The sequence below is a fragment of the Pholis gunnellus genome (assembly GCF_910591455.1).
Source record: "Pholis gunnellus genome assembly, chromosome: 18".
Taxonomy (NCBI): domain Eukaryota; kingdom Metazoa; phylum Chordata; class Actinopteri; order Perciformes; family Pholidae; genus Pholis; species Pholis gunnellus.
Genome location: NC_136545.1, coordinates 1,274,905 through 1,294,912, shown reverse-complemented (window position 1 = coordinate 1,294,912; position 20,008 = coordinate 1,274,905). Strand labels below are relative to the sequence as shown.

Genomic DNA, 20,008 nt, shown 5'->3' with positions numbered 1-20,008 from the left:
CATGCTGGAAAGAATTATCAGTCACCTGCTGACTCACACTCTCCAGAAAAGAACACCCTGCGTTGTAACCTAACTGTCGCTGTTCAGTTCGACAACTGCAGTAAACTACGCAACAGACGAAGAATAAAAAGGGGAGAGAAAGGAGGACACAAATCCTCACAGACAGACTGAGAGCAGGGTAATTACAATATGAAAGTTTCAGCACAGAGAGATGTGACGGCACACGCACTTACTCCAAAGAGAGAGAAGGCAGTAATTAGATGATGTGCTTCTACCCAGAGGAGAAACCGGCTCATGGATGTGATGTGGTGTTACAGATGTTACACCGACAGGTGGCTCTCTGGATAAATCGATGGATCTTTATTGCCCACAAAGGGAAAGACAATACAATGAATTTAGACCGCAGGCGCATGATTCTAAAAGAGGACACTATTAACCAAGCTACCACAAACCAAGCTAGAAATCTAGGTGTAGTTATGGATTCAGACCTCAACCTGAACAGCCTTATCAAGACAATTACAGCATCAGCCTCCTGTCACCTGAAGAACACATCAAGGATTAGAGGACTTATGTCTCAACAGGATTTAGAAACACTCCATGCATTCATCTTCAGTAGACTGGACTCCTGTAACGGTGTGTTTGCAGGTCTCTGTAACAAGTCCATCAGAACGCTGCAGCTGGAGTCCTCACTAAGACCTAGAAAGTGGATTACATCACTCCAGTTCGGAGGTCTTTGCACTGGCTTCCTGTCCAACAAAGAATTGACTTTAAAATGCTGCTGTTGGTTTATGAAGCACTGAATGGTTTAGAGCCAAAATACATCTGTGATCTGCTGCTACCTCATGAACCATCCCGACCCCTTAGGTGGTCTGGGACCGGTCTACTTCCTGTTCCCAGAGTCAGAACTCAACATGAAGCAGCGTTCAGTTGTTCTGCTCCACAAATCTGGAACAAAGTCCAGAAAGGTGACATGTACTTCTCATTATGTATTCATTTGCAATACTGCCAACCACAAATGTACATCACTTTTTTATATTTATTTACATTTATATTTTAGCTGTATATTTTAACATGTGATATATATATATATAGCTGTTTTATATGGGAGATTTTCATTTTGTTTCATTTTTTAATACATATTTAATGAGCTTTGTTGGAGGGAGATTCAAGATTTCCATTGCCAGCACCTGCTTCATTCTTCACTGTTGTGCATATGATAATAAAGAACTTCGAACTGAAAATTGAGTTGAACTTCAGCTCTCTCTCTCTCTCTCTCTCTCTCTCTCTCTCTCTCTCTCTCTCTCTCTCTCTTCCCCCTGCTCGTCCTCCTCCCCTCATTCACTCATCCTCAGATCTTCTCCCTCTGTCCTCTGTCCTCTGAGTCAGTCTGAGTACAGGCGAATTATCTGTGTGGTAAAGTGTGTGTGTGTGTGTGTGTGTGTGTGTGTGTGTGTGTTCTCTCTTCTTCCAACTTCACTTTTCCACAAAAGTCTTTTTACATCTCAACCACCCGGGGCCAGACAGAGAGGAAAAGAGAGAGACGAACCGTCTGACCATCATCATCACCCTAAGACACCCAATTGCCGCAGAAATGTCATGTGATGTTCTCTGCAGCAACAGGAAGACCCGTGAGCATAATATGAAATGAGTTGGTGTCGGGTCTGGTTCCTGGATTCAGGAATCAATGCAGGTATTTACTGAGGATCTGTGGACCTCAATTCATATGGGATTCCGCTCTTTCACATCAGTGTGAAAGCACTAAATGCGACTTTTCAATGATAACCCCGTCAGGCATCAAACTCACAATATGAAAACCACAATATATTTATACTAGAGCAGCAGGCTGCACCAACCGATTCACAGACACCTTTCAAAGCATCAATAGGGTCCAGGTGCTCATGTTAAACACCACCTCAAAGAGAGGTCAACATTTAAGTCACATTCATAGCCACGCTAGAGTGGCTCGGCCCACCACTTTGATCCAGACTTACTCTTCAGTGCCACCATGAACTACAACTAGTAACTAACCCTTAACCAACTGAGTCAAGCCCAAAGAACCAGCACTAGTAATATGGTGATTTTCTGATATTTCATCTATAGTGACATAATCGGGTCAAATTCCAATTATCCAATACTTTGGTTTCTGGCTAAAACCTGCAAAACAATGTTGTTCCCATCAGCCTCGGCTGTACTTTGTGTTTAGTGCTAATTGAGGGCCAGTGAACACACGCACAGGAATGTGCTACTTACGTGTGTTGCTGGGCTGTGAGTCCATAGGAATCATCATCTTGCCTCGCGTTCCCCTCCTGGCAGCCATGGAGCGATCCAGAGTGGAGATACAGCTGGACGCCTCGTCACCGTCAGCTCCTGGGACACCAAGAACATTCAAATATGAAAAAGAGGGATTCACACATGTTCTCCCCCTTTTTTAAGCTGCCATAACAGAATTTTAAAATGTGCTCAGCTAACTATTTTCCACTGGGAGAAATTATTTATATGTAATAATTAATAATTAATACAGGCTTCATTATACAGCGAATGTAATCAGACTCATAATGGGTATAAATGAATCTGTTAGCACCACAGAAATGAAGAAAAGATGACTTTATATATTTAACACGCAGATTATGAACGCAATGGCATTTCTAATTTTAGATTTTTATGTTGCCAGGCAACATTGAGATGAACCCTAAGATGATAGGTGCATCTAAAGGGAGACATCCAAACTCAAATCAAAGTTAATAAACAAGACAAAATACACTTGATGAAATACTATAAAAATCATAAAATGAAGGTATAACATGGAGTGGTGGTGGATGGATCTAAGGATAAATACATGAATGAATCTGTATCTATCCTGTACCTGAGTGGCTGCTCTTGCTGCCCATCTGGCTCTCTGATTGGCTGTGTGCGACCTGGGGGAGGTCCTGGCAGGACTGTAGGGGGGAATCGTGTCCGGACGGGGCCACGCTGGGAGCTTTCTCCATGTTTTTCATCTCCATCTCCTCGTGGTGGATCCAGAGGTCAGGGGGCCGCAGGTCCTTCTGGCTGCCCTTCCTCTTGCTGGCGCTGTGGCTCGCTCTTTTCCTGCACAAAGGACGAGACAGGTGAGGGCAGGAAGGAAGAACAGGCTGAAGGTGTGAGAGGACAACACAGTGAACCCTGGGTGGACTGCTATTGGAGTCATGTCGCTAGGCAACCCTCTAAATCCCAGCAGAAGATGAACACCCCTGTACATCCACCATGAAACCACTTGAATTGCTCATGTATGCTACAATTTACACGGACAAGATGGAACAAAATGAAGACAGACAGATGGTGGTGGAAGGAGAGACGAGGAGGACGAGGATGAAGCTGTTGAGCTGAGCAGTGCTTTGCAATTGAATATTTGATTTCATGGACTGGATTATGAAATAGCACTTATCTAGAGTAGAAAGACTGAAACCAGTGAAACATTGAAAACAATGCCAACTGAAACATTACGAGCTGAATTATAAACTGAAAGCTAACTCATTTTTGAGAAATGGGATTATGAAACAATACCGTTTGAAATATCATGAAACTAATTCCGATACAAATTAAAAGAAAACTAAAACGTGACAAAACGTCATGAATAATAGCATCTGAAAGAGCATGAACTGGATTCATAAATCAAACAGATGTTTACTGAATTACTGGATTGCAAAATTCTAAATTTGAATCCTCAGGATTTTCATGAAATCAAACCTCTTTTTTGATACTACTTATATATATTTTGTCTGCAATAACCATACTATAATAATAACGGATTTACATTCTGTAATTACATCTCTATAGTTTTCTACTGGTAGTGTTGTATTTCTGTGTGTGCTGTAGCATTAAACCACAGGTGTTCAGACTGAATCCTGAACGATTGTGGATTAGTACAATAACAACGATCAAAACATCGTGAACTGGATTAGAAAATAAAAAACAATTTGACAAACCGCTACAAAATAATACTGAAACCAGATGAGGATTATAAACCATCACTGGTAAATGGGATTTAGAAAGCAGAAGATGAACCTAGTGGGATGAAAGCCAGTTCAGGTCAGATCCTTCCCGGTTTTTGGGTACGCACACATTTGTCAGTGCTGTGTCAGTCGGTAGGAAGCACATTGTAGACTTGACTTTTCTATGAAAAAGACTAAACAAGCCGAACAGATCATCAACCATCAACCGCCTGGTTACCCCGACAGCTGCCGGCTGCCATCACACAGATGAACAAAGCGTCTTACTTCCTCTGCTGGGCGGAGGAGCGCCGGGTGCAGATGAGCGCCACGATCACGACCACGACCACGGTGATGGCTCCCACGGAAACCACGATGATGACCAGCAGGTTGCTGTTCTTTTGGGGCGTGGCGCTGCCGTGCGGTGGACGCATCTGACCAATGGGAGACTCTGAAATATATATATCAAAGAGAAGGGGAGGCAGGGATATTAAACAGATTAACTCCTGAGGCGTGAGCTTAGGGTTACACTTTCATGGAATTATTATGATTCTTATTATTAAAATGAAAATGTATTTCATGAAATTGTTTGCATTGCATAACATTTTTTTTTCATGTTTCCAATTTCAATGCAATTACTGTCAACACTGAAATTAAATACAACTACTGCCATACTGATAATGACCTTTAACGTGAGATTGACTTTTCGTTTTTAGCAGAAATGTTAATTTCATTAAGCCTGAAAAAAAATTAAAACTACATCTTTAACTTTGAAATATGTCCAGATTATAGCTTGTTTCTTGTGAAAAGGGAAAAGACTTTACATGAATTTTAATTCAATTATTTCATTTTACATGACGAAGGATATTCCTCCATCAAAAAGACACTGTATTTCGAAAGCTCATCATATTATGACATCGTGAATAAAGATTTCAATTCATTCATTCTATTATCTGTTATTTGCATTATGAAATGTTGAAGAGGTAATGAGCAGCACAGAAAATACAACTGAAACATTAATACAGGCAATTTACAATAATACATGTAATGTCCACAATCCTATTAATCCACCTCATTTAAGTCTTTTAATTAAAACAGTCCACAAGCAAAACAAAAAAGTTCTTATTCAGCCAAAAGAAAAAGAAATACAGTTTAGACATTTTAGTGATCAAAACACAAAATAAAAAGCCTCCAGAATTAAACCCCAAGTGGTTTATCTGAAAACGCAAAGATGCTGCTGCTGTAACAATCATTACACAATGTGTGTGTGTGTGCGCGTAGGTCTGTGTGTGTGTGTGTGTGTGTGTGTGTGTGTGTGTGTGTGTGTGTGCGTGTGTGTGTGCATGTGTGTGACAGGTGTAAAGGGAGAAAGGGGAATTGATGACAAGCTCTGTCATTCATTAACTCGACCTTGGAGCAGAGAGAGAGGGAAAATAGGAAAACACGGGAGAAGCATACAGTCTGGGTGGAGAGGGAAGCTACAGAGAGAGAAAGAGAGAGTGGAAGAAGAGAAAGAAGCAGGAGTGTGTGTGTGTGTGTGTGGGGGGGGGGGGTGATAGAGGGGGATAAGAGAGAGGGAAAGGGCAGAATGGAGGGTATAGGAGAGGAGAGATGGAGGAACGATAGATTAAGAAAAATATGTGAGAGAGGCACTTTACCTCTTTCACCTTCTCTCTCTCTCTCTCTCTCTCTCTCTCTCTCTCTCTCTTTCCAGTCTCTCTCAATGAAGACCACAATCCATCACAGCTTACAGCTGCAGCACAGGGGCCATAATATCACTTTCTTTTCTTTTCCGTTTTTTAAATTTCATCATCTTTCTCCTTTTTTCCTTTTCACATGATTTTTAAACAGTAGTCTGAACCTTTGCTGACATTTGCTCCCTTCACAGTGCCAGAGTAAAGGTGGAGATCAATGACATCAAAAAGGGTTCTACCTCTGGGGAGCGGGAATGGGATCGGGAGATGTGTTGGCAATCTGATAATCAGTGTGTGGAGAGAAGAGCTGGATGGATGGACTGATGTTCTAATCACTCTGCTCAGGACTTAAATACAGGACATGACATGATATTATTCAAGCACTCCGGGCTCGAGTAACTCACTGTGTAAGTGGTTTGTAGGCTTCCTCACAAACAGACTGCAGTTAGTTTGAATGGCAGCCACACTCTAATGCGGCTTTCTAGCTCGTGTTACATGTCATTGTACCGCGTAACTTTTAATCACCGCCGCTCGATGCGTCACATGCTCAGACGGAATGCAAAACAAATAAATAAGTCAACGTTCAACGTATCTGTGGTTTGCAGAAACGTACAATAACAACATATTTGTTTTCCTGCCACCTCGGCTGGGTATTGTGCATGCTAGCTCGCTTTCCATGACCTGGCTTACTGGGTATGTTAATATTAACAAGACCTGTGATTTTCCCACAATGCACTACTGCTGAGAACACTGAGGCCTCGGATATTTCCCTGATAATTTGATGGTTGTAATTCTATAGTATAAAACGTACACGTTTTTTTGTGTTTTTATCATCAACATGCTTAATTGACACTTAAAACACTGCATTTAATAGATACATAAAGGATTGATTATCTCTACACCGGAATGTTATTCCTGCTAGTGTGGAAATAGCTTATCAGCCATCCGATTGGGAAATTAAACTGTAACGCTGTAGTTTATGCATCTATAACTTTGTTTGAGTTTGAGTTAGTGGAGATCATCAGCTGTTTTCTGCTAAGCAGCTTCTTAGCAGTTCATCTGATGAATTTCAATCATGAGAAAACTTAAAATAATAAAACTTGCAAATTAAAAGGTAAAAGTAGTCGAACAAATTCTAACCTTTGAGGTGACAATTAGTTAAAGCACATGGCGTCATGGCAAGTTATCATCACAACAAACGTGAGTTTGTCATTAAAGTAAAAATAGTTTAACACGATAAATCAGAATTTTATGGACTATTAAAAAAAAGAAAATGTCATAGTTGTAGTTGAGTGCTATAAGTGACAGGAGCAGCGACTGACAGAGGGAAAGCTGAGCCGCAAGCAACACGTATGTCACCGATGATAACAGGAGCACTAACAACATGTGCTGAGATGCCCTTGAGCACGGCTCTGAATCCCCCAGCGGCTTGGAGACACCGCGTGGAATAAATCGGAAGCTCTCAGCTGCTCAGTTGGTTCAAAAGCCACAACAACAGCAACAAATCACACAAGCAACAACAAGTGTAGAAATCCTCACATAGTGCAGAAAGATCAGCGGTGAAAACAAAGAGGCCTCGGACACACCAAAGTCATCCTGCTGACGCTGGACAGTTACACAGTGGTTGCACATTAAATGGCAACATATAGAATACAGATAATATAGAGCCAAGTAATGAAACCAATGTCATGGTTAAAGCCAGCCCAGGGTCTATCTTACTGTGAACATTATTATCTATAAATGAACATTTTTTTCCATCGGAATGTGACAACATACCCAATCATTGTGAGCTATAGTGGGAGATAACGAGAGTCATTTAGAAAGTCAAGCAAACATGCATTTAGCACGGCAATGGAACCGCAACATCACAATGGTATGCAGCCAATAGTCATTTATTAATTCATTTCAACAATACTGTCCTGCTATATGTCAAAATGTCTTCTGTGAGAAATGTTCTTCTTTTCGTTCCTTTCTTGCTGTAACCAGCATATCTAAAGTCTCAGGGTCCTTTTTTTAAATAGTCACAGATAATTCTCACACAAGGTCATGACTATGAATCGTACATACCGTTTCCGAAAAAGAAAATTGGTCTTACACTAGCAACGTTGGTCTAGTGCAGGGGTGGCCAACCAGTCAGAGACCAAGAGCCACATTTTTTACTGTGTTACCGCAAAGAGCCACATCATACACATGGGCACACATGAACATCACCCTATCCCTTCCTCACACACACACACATACCTTTGCTCAGCCAGATTTATTGTAAATGTCACACACCAACATGATAATGACAGAAATTGACTCCTAAGACCACAGGCCAGTCATTTTCAACAATGAACATTGTGTGCACTGTCTCACACAGACAAACTCTCAGTTCAACCAAGTCCACAAACAAAAATATAATAATTTACAATAGTGTTTTTCTTTTACTATGCATGTTACTTAGTGGGACTTCTGGCATTCCTTGCCTTGAACAATCCTCTTCAAATCTGGCTTGTATTCCGTTGTTGCCACTGGAAGCAATTCTTTCACATGGGTGTCAGTCAGAACAGATCGATGCTTTGATTTCACGTGTTTCAGGGTAGAAAACACAGACTCGCAGACGTATGTTGACCCAAACATTGACAGCATCTTAACGCAGCCCGTTTGACATTGGGGTATTTTTTCATTGGCACACTTTTCCAGAACTCAATGGTCCCTTCCCTTAAAGCAGGTTTGAGTTGGTCCTCCTCACAAAGATCGATCATCTCTAACTCAGCCGCATCCTCATCTGTGACTAGCGGGGCTTTCAAACAGTCCGTCTCGGCGTTAAATGGGTCGACGAGGAACGTAATCTGTGGCCGCACATGCGCGTTTGACGAAAATACCGTATTTAACTCAAGCGAAGGGAACACGAACATTAAAAAAACACAAATACAAACTTCGATATGAACGTAAGAGCCGCATGAAACCGGGCAAAGAGCCGCGGGTTGGCCACCCCTGCTCTAGTGTTAGCAACGTCTGTCCAGACTAAAACAATTCTTTAGATGGATTTTAACTCAGTTTTGTACAGATATTCATGGTCCGAATACGGCCCGCCACGTCATTTTATGTGGCTCGCGAATCCGCCAGAAAAAAAAAAGTTAGACATAATAATATAATAAAAATATCCCCATAGTTGAAATTATGAGATAGAAAGTCAAAGTTATGAGATAGAAAGTCATAATGATGAGATACTTAAACACACAGTCATAGAAGCAGCTCTCTGCTTACTCTACATTTTACATATAAATGTATTGTGAGTACATTGAAGACGACTTTAAACGTGGCTTTACAACACATGAAATACTTCACGTGGGATTGTGCAAACGCACCCTTGAAAGGATTTTAAGCTTTGAACAAAGTTATTGTAATAACTTGTGTTTGATATTTGTCTTTGATATTTTCTTTAAACGTTTGATAGAGTAATGTGGGTTTAACCCTAAATTAAAAGGATTTAAGTTATAATAACAGAAATGTGCTTAAATATATTTTTACATTTATATAACTTATATAACACTTGAATAAACAATAATCAAATGCAGAGACAGTTATTTACCAATATGTTAGGAGTAGTTACATTTACAACCGGCCCTTTGAGGGCGACCGTGATGCTGATGTGGACCAGAGTGAAGATGAGTTTGAGACCGCTGCTCTAGCGCCACTCTAATGTGTCTCAAAAACATTTGTGATTTTGAGTGAAATCACAAATGAAACATTTGTTTGAAGCATTGCCATGAAATTTAGATATTCATGTTCCCCACAGGATGAACTTTTCCCCTTAGCTTTCTATATGGCACCATTATCACCATTACATTAGATTTTCAGTGTGTACAGTACAAAATGAACGACATTCCCATGAGTCTCAGCGGTACTTTGTTTTTAGTGTTTGATAGCAATGTAAGCATGCTCACAAATTAAACCAAGATGGTGAAATTAGATTAGAGATTAGTGCACTGCAATGCCTACCTAGCCTCACAGAGCTGCTAACAATGTGACATCATTGGGTTTCTGTTTATACAAACAAACTTTTAAATCAAAGTTATTATTCATTTTTTAGTTATGTTATTAAGTCATAAACAGTGACAAATCCTTTTTGTACAAATAACATCACACAGAGACGAAACCGTTAAACCTTTCAGCAAGTGAAGTTTCAAGCGAACATGAGGGTTCAAGATGTTTTTCAAAACCCCTTTGAACAGCCAGATATGTTGTTTACTTTAATTGCCTGAATAGTATGAAGCTCTCAGCCGTGACAAAAGCCGACTTCACCTCCTCAGGAGAAAATGAGGAGAGAAAGAAGACATTTTCTTGAATGCTTTTATCAGCACTGAAACTGCTCAGACCATAGCCTGTAGATGGACGTCCCTCGCTCAAACCAACGGCCAGCGAAGCACAGCCACAGCTAGTTAGCGAAAGAGAATCACAGTTGTCAATCAAGATGTCACACCCCATTTTCATTGGATCAAATAACTAATTAAAACCAAACTCATCATAAAAACATTAATCAGTGCAATAAGAACCACCTAAGATGACAGAAACCATGTCCCATCTGGTAACATGAGGCGATCAAGATGTTTTAGCTTCACCATTGGCGAGGGGTGTCATGTCGTCCATTTTTATATACAGTCTATACGGCTCCGACACGGCTCAGTGGATCACGTCAACACCAGATCACCTGTGTGTATATGCTATTGTGCATACAGTTAAATGTGGCAACCTGCAGAACTGGGACCTGGTGGTAAGAGTCTGGAGTGGAAGATTCTCTGTAGGCTGTTTTTCAAGTGAGAGAAAGATCGGCGATATAACTGATGACACTGTGTTAAAGACGAAATACGATGGAGGTGATGAACGAGGCTTTGCCCTCGCTGACCCGCCATAAAGCTCAGAGGAGGTCGGAGGTCAGAGAGGACGGATTTATGATTGCCTCCGGCAGCTGTAGCGGCAGCAACACTGACAAAATGTTAGAGAGACCGTCCTCAGACACACACACACACACACACACACACTGACACACACACATGCATGCATACTGCTCAACTGTCCTTCAGTGAGACACTGAATCAATGCCAGATTTAGACCCTGACCTCTGACCTCTTAGCGGGGTAGGGGTAACTGAACAGTTTTTCTTTGAACAGAAATGAGAGGAGACAGTTATGTTTATGGTCAATGATTTGTATTGTTAGCAACAGCTTTAGCAGTAGTTTCAGTCTTATTACCAGCAGCAGTATTAGCATTGGCATTGTGTGCAGGAGAGTATTTCCTTTAGCATAGGTGTAAGTCATTTTTGCATTCATATTAATACTAGCACAAGTATAACTATTAGCTTAACATTAGCATTGGCGTGTGTATCATGATTGATATTAGCATTATTAAACTCTTTGTCAACAAAGAAAGGAGGATGGACTTTGTCTTTAAGTGAACAGCATTCGGTAAGTGACAAACTGCGTATGTTTTTTTACATCTGCAGTAACATTACTACTGTTCATTTGTCTATCGTGTCGTTTTTATGAATAATATTTGAATGGCTCGTGCTCTTGTGTGGTGGAATGCGTGGATCCGCTGCAGGTTTGCTGGATTGATTTGTCATGCTTTGTTGTCATATGAATATATGTGACCGGTTCTATTGATTTTGTTGTAGTCATTGCGTTATTACGTTGATTTGACGATGCATTGTCCGTTAATGACGCAGCGTCCCGTCATGCTCGGATTCATGTTTCTGCACCGTAGCTGTTCAACTGTAATAGCACAGCACAGAAGGCCCAGGTATAAAATGCCCGCCACTGATTTGCAGTAATGTCAAAGGGTTTTTGATCACATTCCTGAAATAAGGTCCGTGGTTAGAACAAACTTGTTCTCCAACAAAAGAATTGCAGTAAATACCCCTCTCTGAATTTTGAAGTTTTTACGTGTTATTAAAAGAAGACGGTTGCTAACAAGTGGCTAAACGTCGATACCATCGAACCACGGCGATAGTGAGCCTTTATCTAAGTCAGTGGTCCCCAAACTACGGCCCGCGGGCCGGATGCGGCCCGCCTCCACATTTGGTCCGGCCCCCTGAACAATACCAGAGACGCATTATGATTTTTTTTCAGTCTGCACAATTAATCGAATTTTAATCGCGATCACGATTTTGGCTGCCACGATTAAATGAGCATGATCGTCTGCGATATTAACGTTTAAAATACGTGCTCTGCTACATATCAAATCAAACGCTTCCTGAATCAGCCAACCACCAGGGGGCGAACGAGATGAGAGCTGTCATGCGCGCACCCTGTAGAAGTAGAAGAAGTAGAAGAGCAGAGAGACGGGAGCTTGAAGGACGAGTACTTGTGCTTAATTTATTTACACGCCGGCATGTCATGTCTGTCACTACATGGTCGCGCGTTTTCAATTCCCCTGCTCTCTGTATCGCGCACGGCGGTGTTCCGCCCCGATCCGCGCGCACGATGCAACAGTCGCTCACCTGCGAGTAGCACGCACGTAGCACCCCCCCCATAATCGTGCGGCCCTAGGTCAAACGATATGTTCAGTGATGTGGCCCTCACGGGAAAAAGTTTGGGGACCCCTGATCTAAGTGGTGGATTTTTACTTGTGGTGGTTGCATTTACACATCAAAAATCATAAAAAGTGGTGTTCGTATGTAAAGATTATGTTGCTGAACAAAAGGTGTATGTATCCTAAACCATTCTGTCTCAGCTGTTCCTACACAGACAGGGCACAGTGTTGTGTAAGCAAAGTTCCTCTATAGAGGACAATAAAGACTGAATCTCAATCTAAACTGTTATTTTTTGCAACAATCCAAAATCCAAAGGAACACTCCCATTGGCTTTTTGTCTGGTTCATTGAAAATATTAAGATAAAAGTGGAATTATAGCTAATATTAATAATAACATTAAAACTGGCCTTTCTTTGGAGACTAGTGTCTATATATCAAAATGTGAGCATAAATTATAGTTAAAAGAAAAATTGAAAATAATAAAAATGTTCTCATGTAAATATGAAATGTAATGCTGTAATCATTTTTTATTGCCATCAGATTTATGATATTGAAGTTTGATATTCTTTGCAGTAAAGACGCTCATGTTCTCCCCTGTCATTGTCAAGAATTATCATCAGTAATGTTATTGTTGTTCTTGGCATTATATTAAAAACTACAAGCAGGTGATTGATGTGCCACAACACTCTTTTCTTGCTCCTCCATAAAGATTACTTTCTCCTGTTTGTAAAAAACACTGATTGATGGTGAGATAGTGAATCTAATTAATTCTTTCCTGCCGGCGGCGATACGACAACAAAACAGGAAGCAATCCTAACAGACTGTAAATCAGCTGAGCTGCAGCTCTTCGCCAGGACACGGTGAGCCATTAAACTAAGTTCAGACATGACTGAGCAGAGTGATCAAAACAACCACTGAGTAGCTGTGAATTAGCTCAGCTCCCAGGAGATTTGGTTTCAATGCAGTAAATAGAGTCCTAGAATGAACCAAAAGTGAATTCCTCTTTCAGCCAAGCAGAAGAACAATGTGTGTGTGTGTGTGTGTGTGTGTGTGTTACCGTTGACGCTGCTCCTGTCAATGAGGTTGGTGTCAGACGGCCAGTAGGCGTGGTCTCCCCCTCGACCTGGACATCGGAGAAATAAACAGGAACATCAGGAATAAATAGAAAACTGCTGAGATAAAGATGGAAAAGTCATTTTGTGGAGAGATTGGTTCCTTGTTAGGAAATAAATGACTTTGTTAAGACGGTGCACACACACACACATTCTTATCATACGTGTGCTCTCTTTCAGCTTTTATCAACTTGCCTGGACTCTAACACTTAATGGGTATTTGGATTGGTTCCCATAAAAAGGACTTACAGTCCTTTAGTTTCATTTCAGCAGCAGAAGTTTTTATTGGCTTCTGGATCTCTGGATAAATACTGAAGCTACACAGTTTACTCTTTGGAAAGGGATTATTTTTGAATAAATATAATTATTGATATATGTGTAAAAAGAAAAACAAATGATAATACTATGGCAAGTTGTTTCTTTAAGCTTATTGAGAGTTATCTATAGTGATAACAATGGTACAGAATTATGTCAAATTGCATAGTTTTAAGTAAAAAAACTACAGATTTTGTAGGGAGGACCCCTAAACCTAATATCTCCTCGTGATCTTTAATTCTCTGTAAAAATATGTTTGAGCATCCTGACTGTGACACTGCTGCTTAAACCTGGATGAATAGCTCACACGCCTCAGCTCTGCATGCACACCTTTCAATTCGATTCAAGGCTGTAGGCATCCTATAATATATTATAAAGTGACACTAAAGGCTACAAATAAGAGAGGAAAGCACAAGTATTGACACCATATAATATACAGTGCATATTTGTTAATATGCAAACACACCACCATAACCCTAAGATGTTTCAGTTTGAGTAGTATAGGCCTACTAGAGAAGATCCAGAACCCAAGTATTATAATATAACACGAAAATCACAATTGTCACACTGTAACATGCTGAAAGAAAGAAAGAATAAATAAATAGTATATTATAGGACAGGTAGAAACAGATTGCTGATATCAGCTGATACACACTAAATTATTCGCCTGGTTTTAAATAGGTTGAAAAGGGTCTGGTTCTGTGTCCATCGTCGACTGTTTCTCCAACCTTTCAAAGCCTTGTAGGCTAGATTAAGAGTAATGACGGTACACAGCGGTACACCATCAGCAAAACTAGAATTACCTCCAGTCAAGTTGCAGTTTACATCCATCTTTTTTTCAAAATGTGTCATTACTTCGTCATTTAATTCTATTAGACATTTGTGAGAAATTGTCATAGTTAGCATATGAGTTCTTGACAATGGACGACTCTAGCGGAGTGTACAAACTCTAACTTCCTGTATAAGGTCATAGTCGATAACAGAAGGGGGAAAAAGTAACATTTCCCAGCAGTACTACAACCTCAAGACTTGAAAGAGCTGATTCTAGCCCGGCTCCAGATCTCTGAATCACATTTGAACAGATTTCACAGATTAACGATACACTAAAATAAACTGCAGCCATAACAACACTAAAATCTGGCTTTTCATTTCATTCCCCTGTATTCTAAATGTTCTAACTTGCTTCTACTCTGAGTATTATTAGTTTATTTTGCGTACAAAAATATAAATATACATATATTCATATATTCTGAAATTGGTATTTCTTATGTCTTTGCTAAGCAGCAGTTGAGCCAGTACGTAAACCAGGAACACTGGAGGAGGAAATCCCAAGAGGAAGTCAGAAACAGATCATCACAGAAGGCTGCCAGAGAACAGAGATTTGAAACTGATGAGAGAGCTTTCCAAAACCTCCCAACTGTTCTCGCGAATCTTAATCTTAAGACCTCCACATCTCAAAGTAACCCTGAACCCAAACAACGATACTTCAAACTAAGAGCTGGTCTCTCTCTCAGCAGCAGCAGCCGTGGTGGTGATAACGCTGCCGTCAAATATCAAGCACATTTTTTCTTTTTCTTGCAGTTTGAAGCTACAGGAACAACTTTGATAAGAACTGGATTTTAAAATGTTCATGTTTCTAAAAACACATTAATTGTGTTTCCTGGCAGCCTATCGTTGTGTGTGCATTAAACAGTGTGTATATGTTTGTGTACGTGTGTTTACAGTGTAAGGCTCACAGTAACAAGGCTGAACATCAATCTTCCCTTCTCCCCTGACAACACTTCTGATTTATATGGAGAGGGACCGCAGTGTCCACACACACACACACACACACACACACACACACACACACACACACGCACACAAACATGCACACAGGCACACACATCTGTCAGTGACAAACAGCACCATTTAACACCCTGACACGGGAGCTGAGACTCTCTGGTTCAGTGTCCCCATCGCTTCACTGCTCTTAAGTCCAGCTGCACTGGAAATTCCCAGACTGCATTTGTAGAAAGCAGTGAGTACTTTGGCTCGGACAAAGGTGGTCTGAGTGCTGTTTCCCTCCTGTATTTGCTGGGGATCTTCGATGATGTCGATTTCTGATCATAGAACAGGTTGGGAGCTGTATCTGTATTCCCAGCAGGAAGTCATCGCACACTCTCTGCCTTCTGTTTTTGATTTTCATGGACAAAATAGGATGCGAGCCAGTACCTTTAAATTAGCTGGGAAATTGTGAATTGCCTCCATCAAGTGGCGTCTGAGTCAAAAGGGTCCAACTGTAGACCTTGTGCATAGATTTGCAACACCCATAGAAACCTATTCTGTTTCCCAGTGTGCCAATGCCAATATGGTCGTAAACTTGCAATTGGTTTATAACTAAATACCTGCACAATGCCATTAGGCACCGGACCCCCCAAGAAAGTGCTCCAGGGGTGCCGTGCAATGTCTGACCCTGCACTTAGCCCCCCCCTGTACATTGTATTTAGTACTACTTAGCAAACGTTAGCATGCCAGAAGGCTGAATTAAGATGGTGATCTCGGCAAAGAGTACGCCTGCTTAGCATCGGCATGATCGCATTGACATTGTGAGCTTTTCAGCACCATGGATGTGGATAGCATGCTAAAAAATAATTGCATTAGCTGAAAGCACCGCAGTGCAGCCTGACGGAGCATGACTGTGCACTCTCAGTCTAGTTTATTATTGCTGATGATGTATTGCTGTTGTTTGTGTGCTCTGGGCATCAAATGATGCAACTCTACATGATGATGAGGGTTTCTGTGCATGTAATCATAACATTGTAACAACAGACTGATACTAATGCTCGTTACACTTAAAATGCAAAGGGCCCATAGGAAAATACACCACATTAAAAACTACAAAATGATTCGTCATGTTCTCTGAGCTGTTGTGAGATTTAAAAGTTTAGAGACACAAATTAGAAAAAAGTTTTGAGGCTTCAGTCATTAGCATTATGTCCCCTTCTGCCAGCTGTGTTCGGCGGCTGATGAATAGAACCAGCGAACAGAGCGTTAATTATGTCTGAGTTAATTTGATGAACTTTAATATGGTAAACAGCTCTTTTCCATCGCCCCCATAAGTCTGAATTAATAACTACAAAAAGCTCTTCCTCCTCTCTGGCTCGCTCTCCTTTTATTGTTCTCTCAGAAGAACTTTTCTTTTTTCCAAGAAAATAACAAAGGACTTCCCTTCAGCTTGACGAGTCGGGGTTGTTCCATAGAGTGAAGTGTTTTCATCACATTCACATTAGTGTACATGCGACACTCACTGTCAGCCAAGTGTTTGAACCGTTTATTCACTACATTTAGCAGTTTTAGTAACAGTTTCAATTTACTGTACTCACTGACCAACTGGTTTTCAAACACTGGTTTTTGTTTTTTATTCATCTTGTATCGGCCTGCAACAGACCAGGTAAGGCTTGTTTTTAGCCGAGCCAATTGTCAGAAATGCACCTGCTACTGAAGCAGTTGTTTATCACTAAGTGATCTAAGTAATATTTATTTTTTATAAAATATGTCATTCACCACATGAGGTCCTTGAGCATACAGTCATAAATGAGCACAACAATATGAAGCTGATGGATCCAGTATTGTGCAGGATTAGCCGTGGACAGATACTCACACCAACGACCGGACGCATGATCTCCCCACAAGCTAACTCCTACCACAACATTGATGAATTGTAAAACATAACTCCATCATAGTTTGAAATAACCATAAAAAAGATATATTTTGCAATTCATTAATGTTATGACATAATTGGCATGTTAATGTTTTAAAAACTTTTGGGAATGAAACTTGCCGATGATTTGAAGGTGTCAGAAACATTCAAATGAACTGAAATAAAAATTGAAGAGCATGAGACGACTTGAGACCAGCGATTGTTTGAAATGTAAGAACTATTTTACAATCAAGAATTTGAAGCTAGTCTGAATCCACGAGTATGCAGACACACACACACACACACACACTAGTAGGGGGAAAAAGCTTACCTTGATCATTAGCCATCTTGTCTGGATGTTCCACTGAAAGAGCAACAGAGGGAGACAGCAAACGTATAAAATATAAAACAAAGGAATTTACAGATGAAGCAGATCTTGATCTTCAGTCGCACACACACACAAACACACACACACACGCACACACACACTCTCTCTGACAGACCTTTGGCGGTCCTGAAGTGGACGGGCTCAGACAGCGGGCCGACTCCTTTGGCGTTCTTGGCCTGAATCCTGAAGTAATAAACCGTGTCGAGGTTCAAATCCACGACCTGATGGGTCAGCCGGTCACCGGTGATCGCCTCCATCACCCAATCATCTATGGGCATGTTCTTATCCAGCGTGTAGTACAGGATGTAGCCTGACAGACAAAACATCATAAGAGTAATAAGAGGAACATTTATATCCACAGTGAAGTATGGTTAACATTAGTGTTTTGCTTTCCAGTTTCTAATAAAATTGAAAGATTAAAAGATTTGACATGTTGAATTTGGGACCAAAGACATGTCATATTTCCATTTTAATATTTTATTTTATTTTAGCTATTTATTTATTTATTCATAGAAGACCTCAGAAGACTTAATATTTGAACATGTTTATATGCAGAATGTTTGTTACAGGATACGAACATACAAATATTTAGACGTAGGGTGGGAAATTTGACAAAAGAATATGTATAAGATCTAAAAATATCTGATCTGTGTGTGTGTGTGTGTGTGTGTGTGTGCGTGCGTGTTTGGCGTTGTGTTGTACTGTTATCCCTGCAGGGAGCGTTTGATTCGTCCTCCAGGACACTGCAGGAGCAGCAGAGCTCGTTAAAACAGACGGGTTTACAGTCAGGTCGATCGCCCAGAGGAGAGAGAGAACAATGGAGGAAAGTAGGTGTATGTGTGTGTGTATGTGTGTGTGTGTATGTGTGCACAAAGAGCAACAACTGAATTCTCAACATCTTTGATATTCTAAGAACATTATTTCACTTTTAGACATTTTACAGATTACAATGATTAGTCTGTAATTCAAATAAATAATCACCAGGTTAATTGAAAATCAAAATAACTATTACCTCTGATGGATAGTGTGTGTGCGCTGTGATTGGACAGTGTACCTTGGATGAGTAGGGGGCTATACCTGTGGTGTTAGCTGTGCGAACCCTCACCTGTGATTCGGCCATTGGCCTCCATCGGCGGTTGCCAGCTGATTAAAATGGCGCGGGGTCGTCCCTCGCGACTGATCACTGTCAAATCTTTGGGGGCGGAGCTAGGAGCTGTCAGTTATGGAGGGTCAGGAAAAGGAAGAAAAAAATAAGCGTCAGCAGTGGAAGGATGAGATAATGCTGTGGTTAGCTTCAGTTTCTAAATATCAGTTAACCAAGGTGTTTTTATATGAAAATCCAATCATCTCTTCTTCCTGTGCTTATGTAAGCAAGTACCAACCAATTTTAACCAACCATATCCATCCATCCATCAATCTGCAACTATTAGTGACTATGGAGGTGTGTGTGTGTGGAGCTATCAGACCTCTGTAGTCCACCACGGTCCAATCAAATGTGAAGGATTGGTTTAAATCCCTCTTGTAACTCAAAATAATCTGTTTCACTGGAGAATACGTCATAATACAGAAGCTAAAGTCGCTCTAATGTCACTGGGACTTTAACCAGGGTAACCCTGGTTATCTGCACCTTTACAGTTTTATTAAAATGAAGCTAATGCGAATAAAGGACTTGTTCCACATTTCTGGGAAATGCTGTAATTTTCTTGCTTGCAGAGACAAGACGAGAAGACCGATATCAGAATCGGTACCCGTCCATTAAGTATGAGCCTTGGCCAGGAGACTGCTAGTTTTGCTCTGCCTTAAGATTGGAGGCAGGGGGAACCAGCTAACCTCCGAAGTTAAAACAAGGCTCAGAGACTACAGAGCAGCTCTGTGAGACTGTAATTAGTCAGAGCCCAATTTTGAACTCAATGATGATATCAGCACGCTACCATGCGCACAGCAACAATGTGAACATGCTATAATTTGCCAATTAGCACTAACACAAAGTACAGCTGAGGCGGATGGTAATGTCATTAGCTTTGCAGGTATTTGCTTTTAAACAAAGCGCCTGATGTTGGCGCTGGGTGGAAAGTCAGCGGGTCATGCAAGTTGTTGCAATTTTCTCCTGAAGGGGACATTAACATCTCTATCAAGCTTCATGGCAATCAATCCATTAGTTGTTGAGACATTTCCCTCCAAAACACAAAAGTGAAGCCCATAGAAAAGTCAGGGAATCACCAAAGTCAGTAGGATTCATGGCAATCCATCCAATAATTATTGAGAAGTGGTCCGACCGACCGACAGACCGTATTCAGTAACCAGTATTCAGTAAAGAGTTAGTCTTGTGTAT

The 20,008-nt window shown here is 40.8% G+C and overlaps 1 protein-coding gene across 1 annotated transcript in view; it reads right to left on the bottom strand.

Annotated features, from left to right (window-relative positions):
- dcc (DCC netrin 1 receptor) overlaps nt 1–20,008 on the bottom strand; it is a gene marked incomplete at both ends in the record, with an annotated part of 277,106 nt that overhangs the window by 46,295 nt on the left and 210,803 nt on the right. Inside the window, 7 exons of the mRNA XM_079178564.1 lie at nt 2,251–2,367; nt 2,864–3,087; nt 4,257–4,419; nt 13,237–13,302; nt 17,620–17,652; nt 17,792–17,986; nt 18,782–18,889. Coding sequence (XP_079034690.1) covers nt 2,251–2,367; nt 2,864–3,087; nt 4,257–4,419; nt 13,237–13,302; nt 17,620–17,652; nt 17,792–17,986; nt 18,782–18,889 — 906 coding nt within the window. The remainder of the gene's footprint in view (nt 1–2,250; nt 2,368–2,863; nt 3,088–4,256; nt 4,420–13,236; nt 13,303–17,619; nt 17,653–17,791; nt 17,987–18,781; nt 18,890–20,008) is intronic.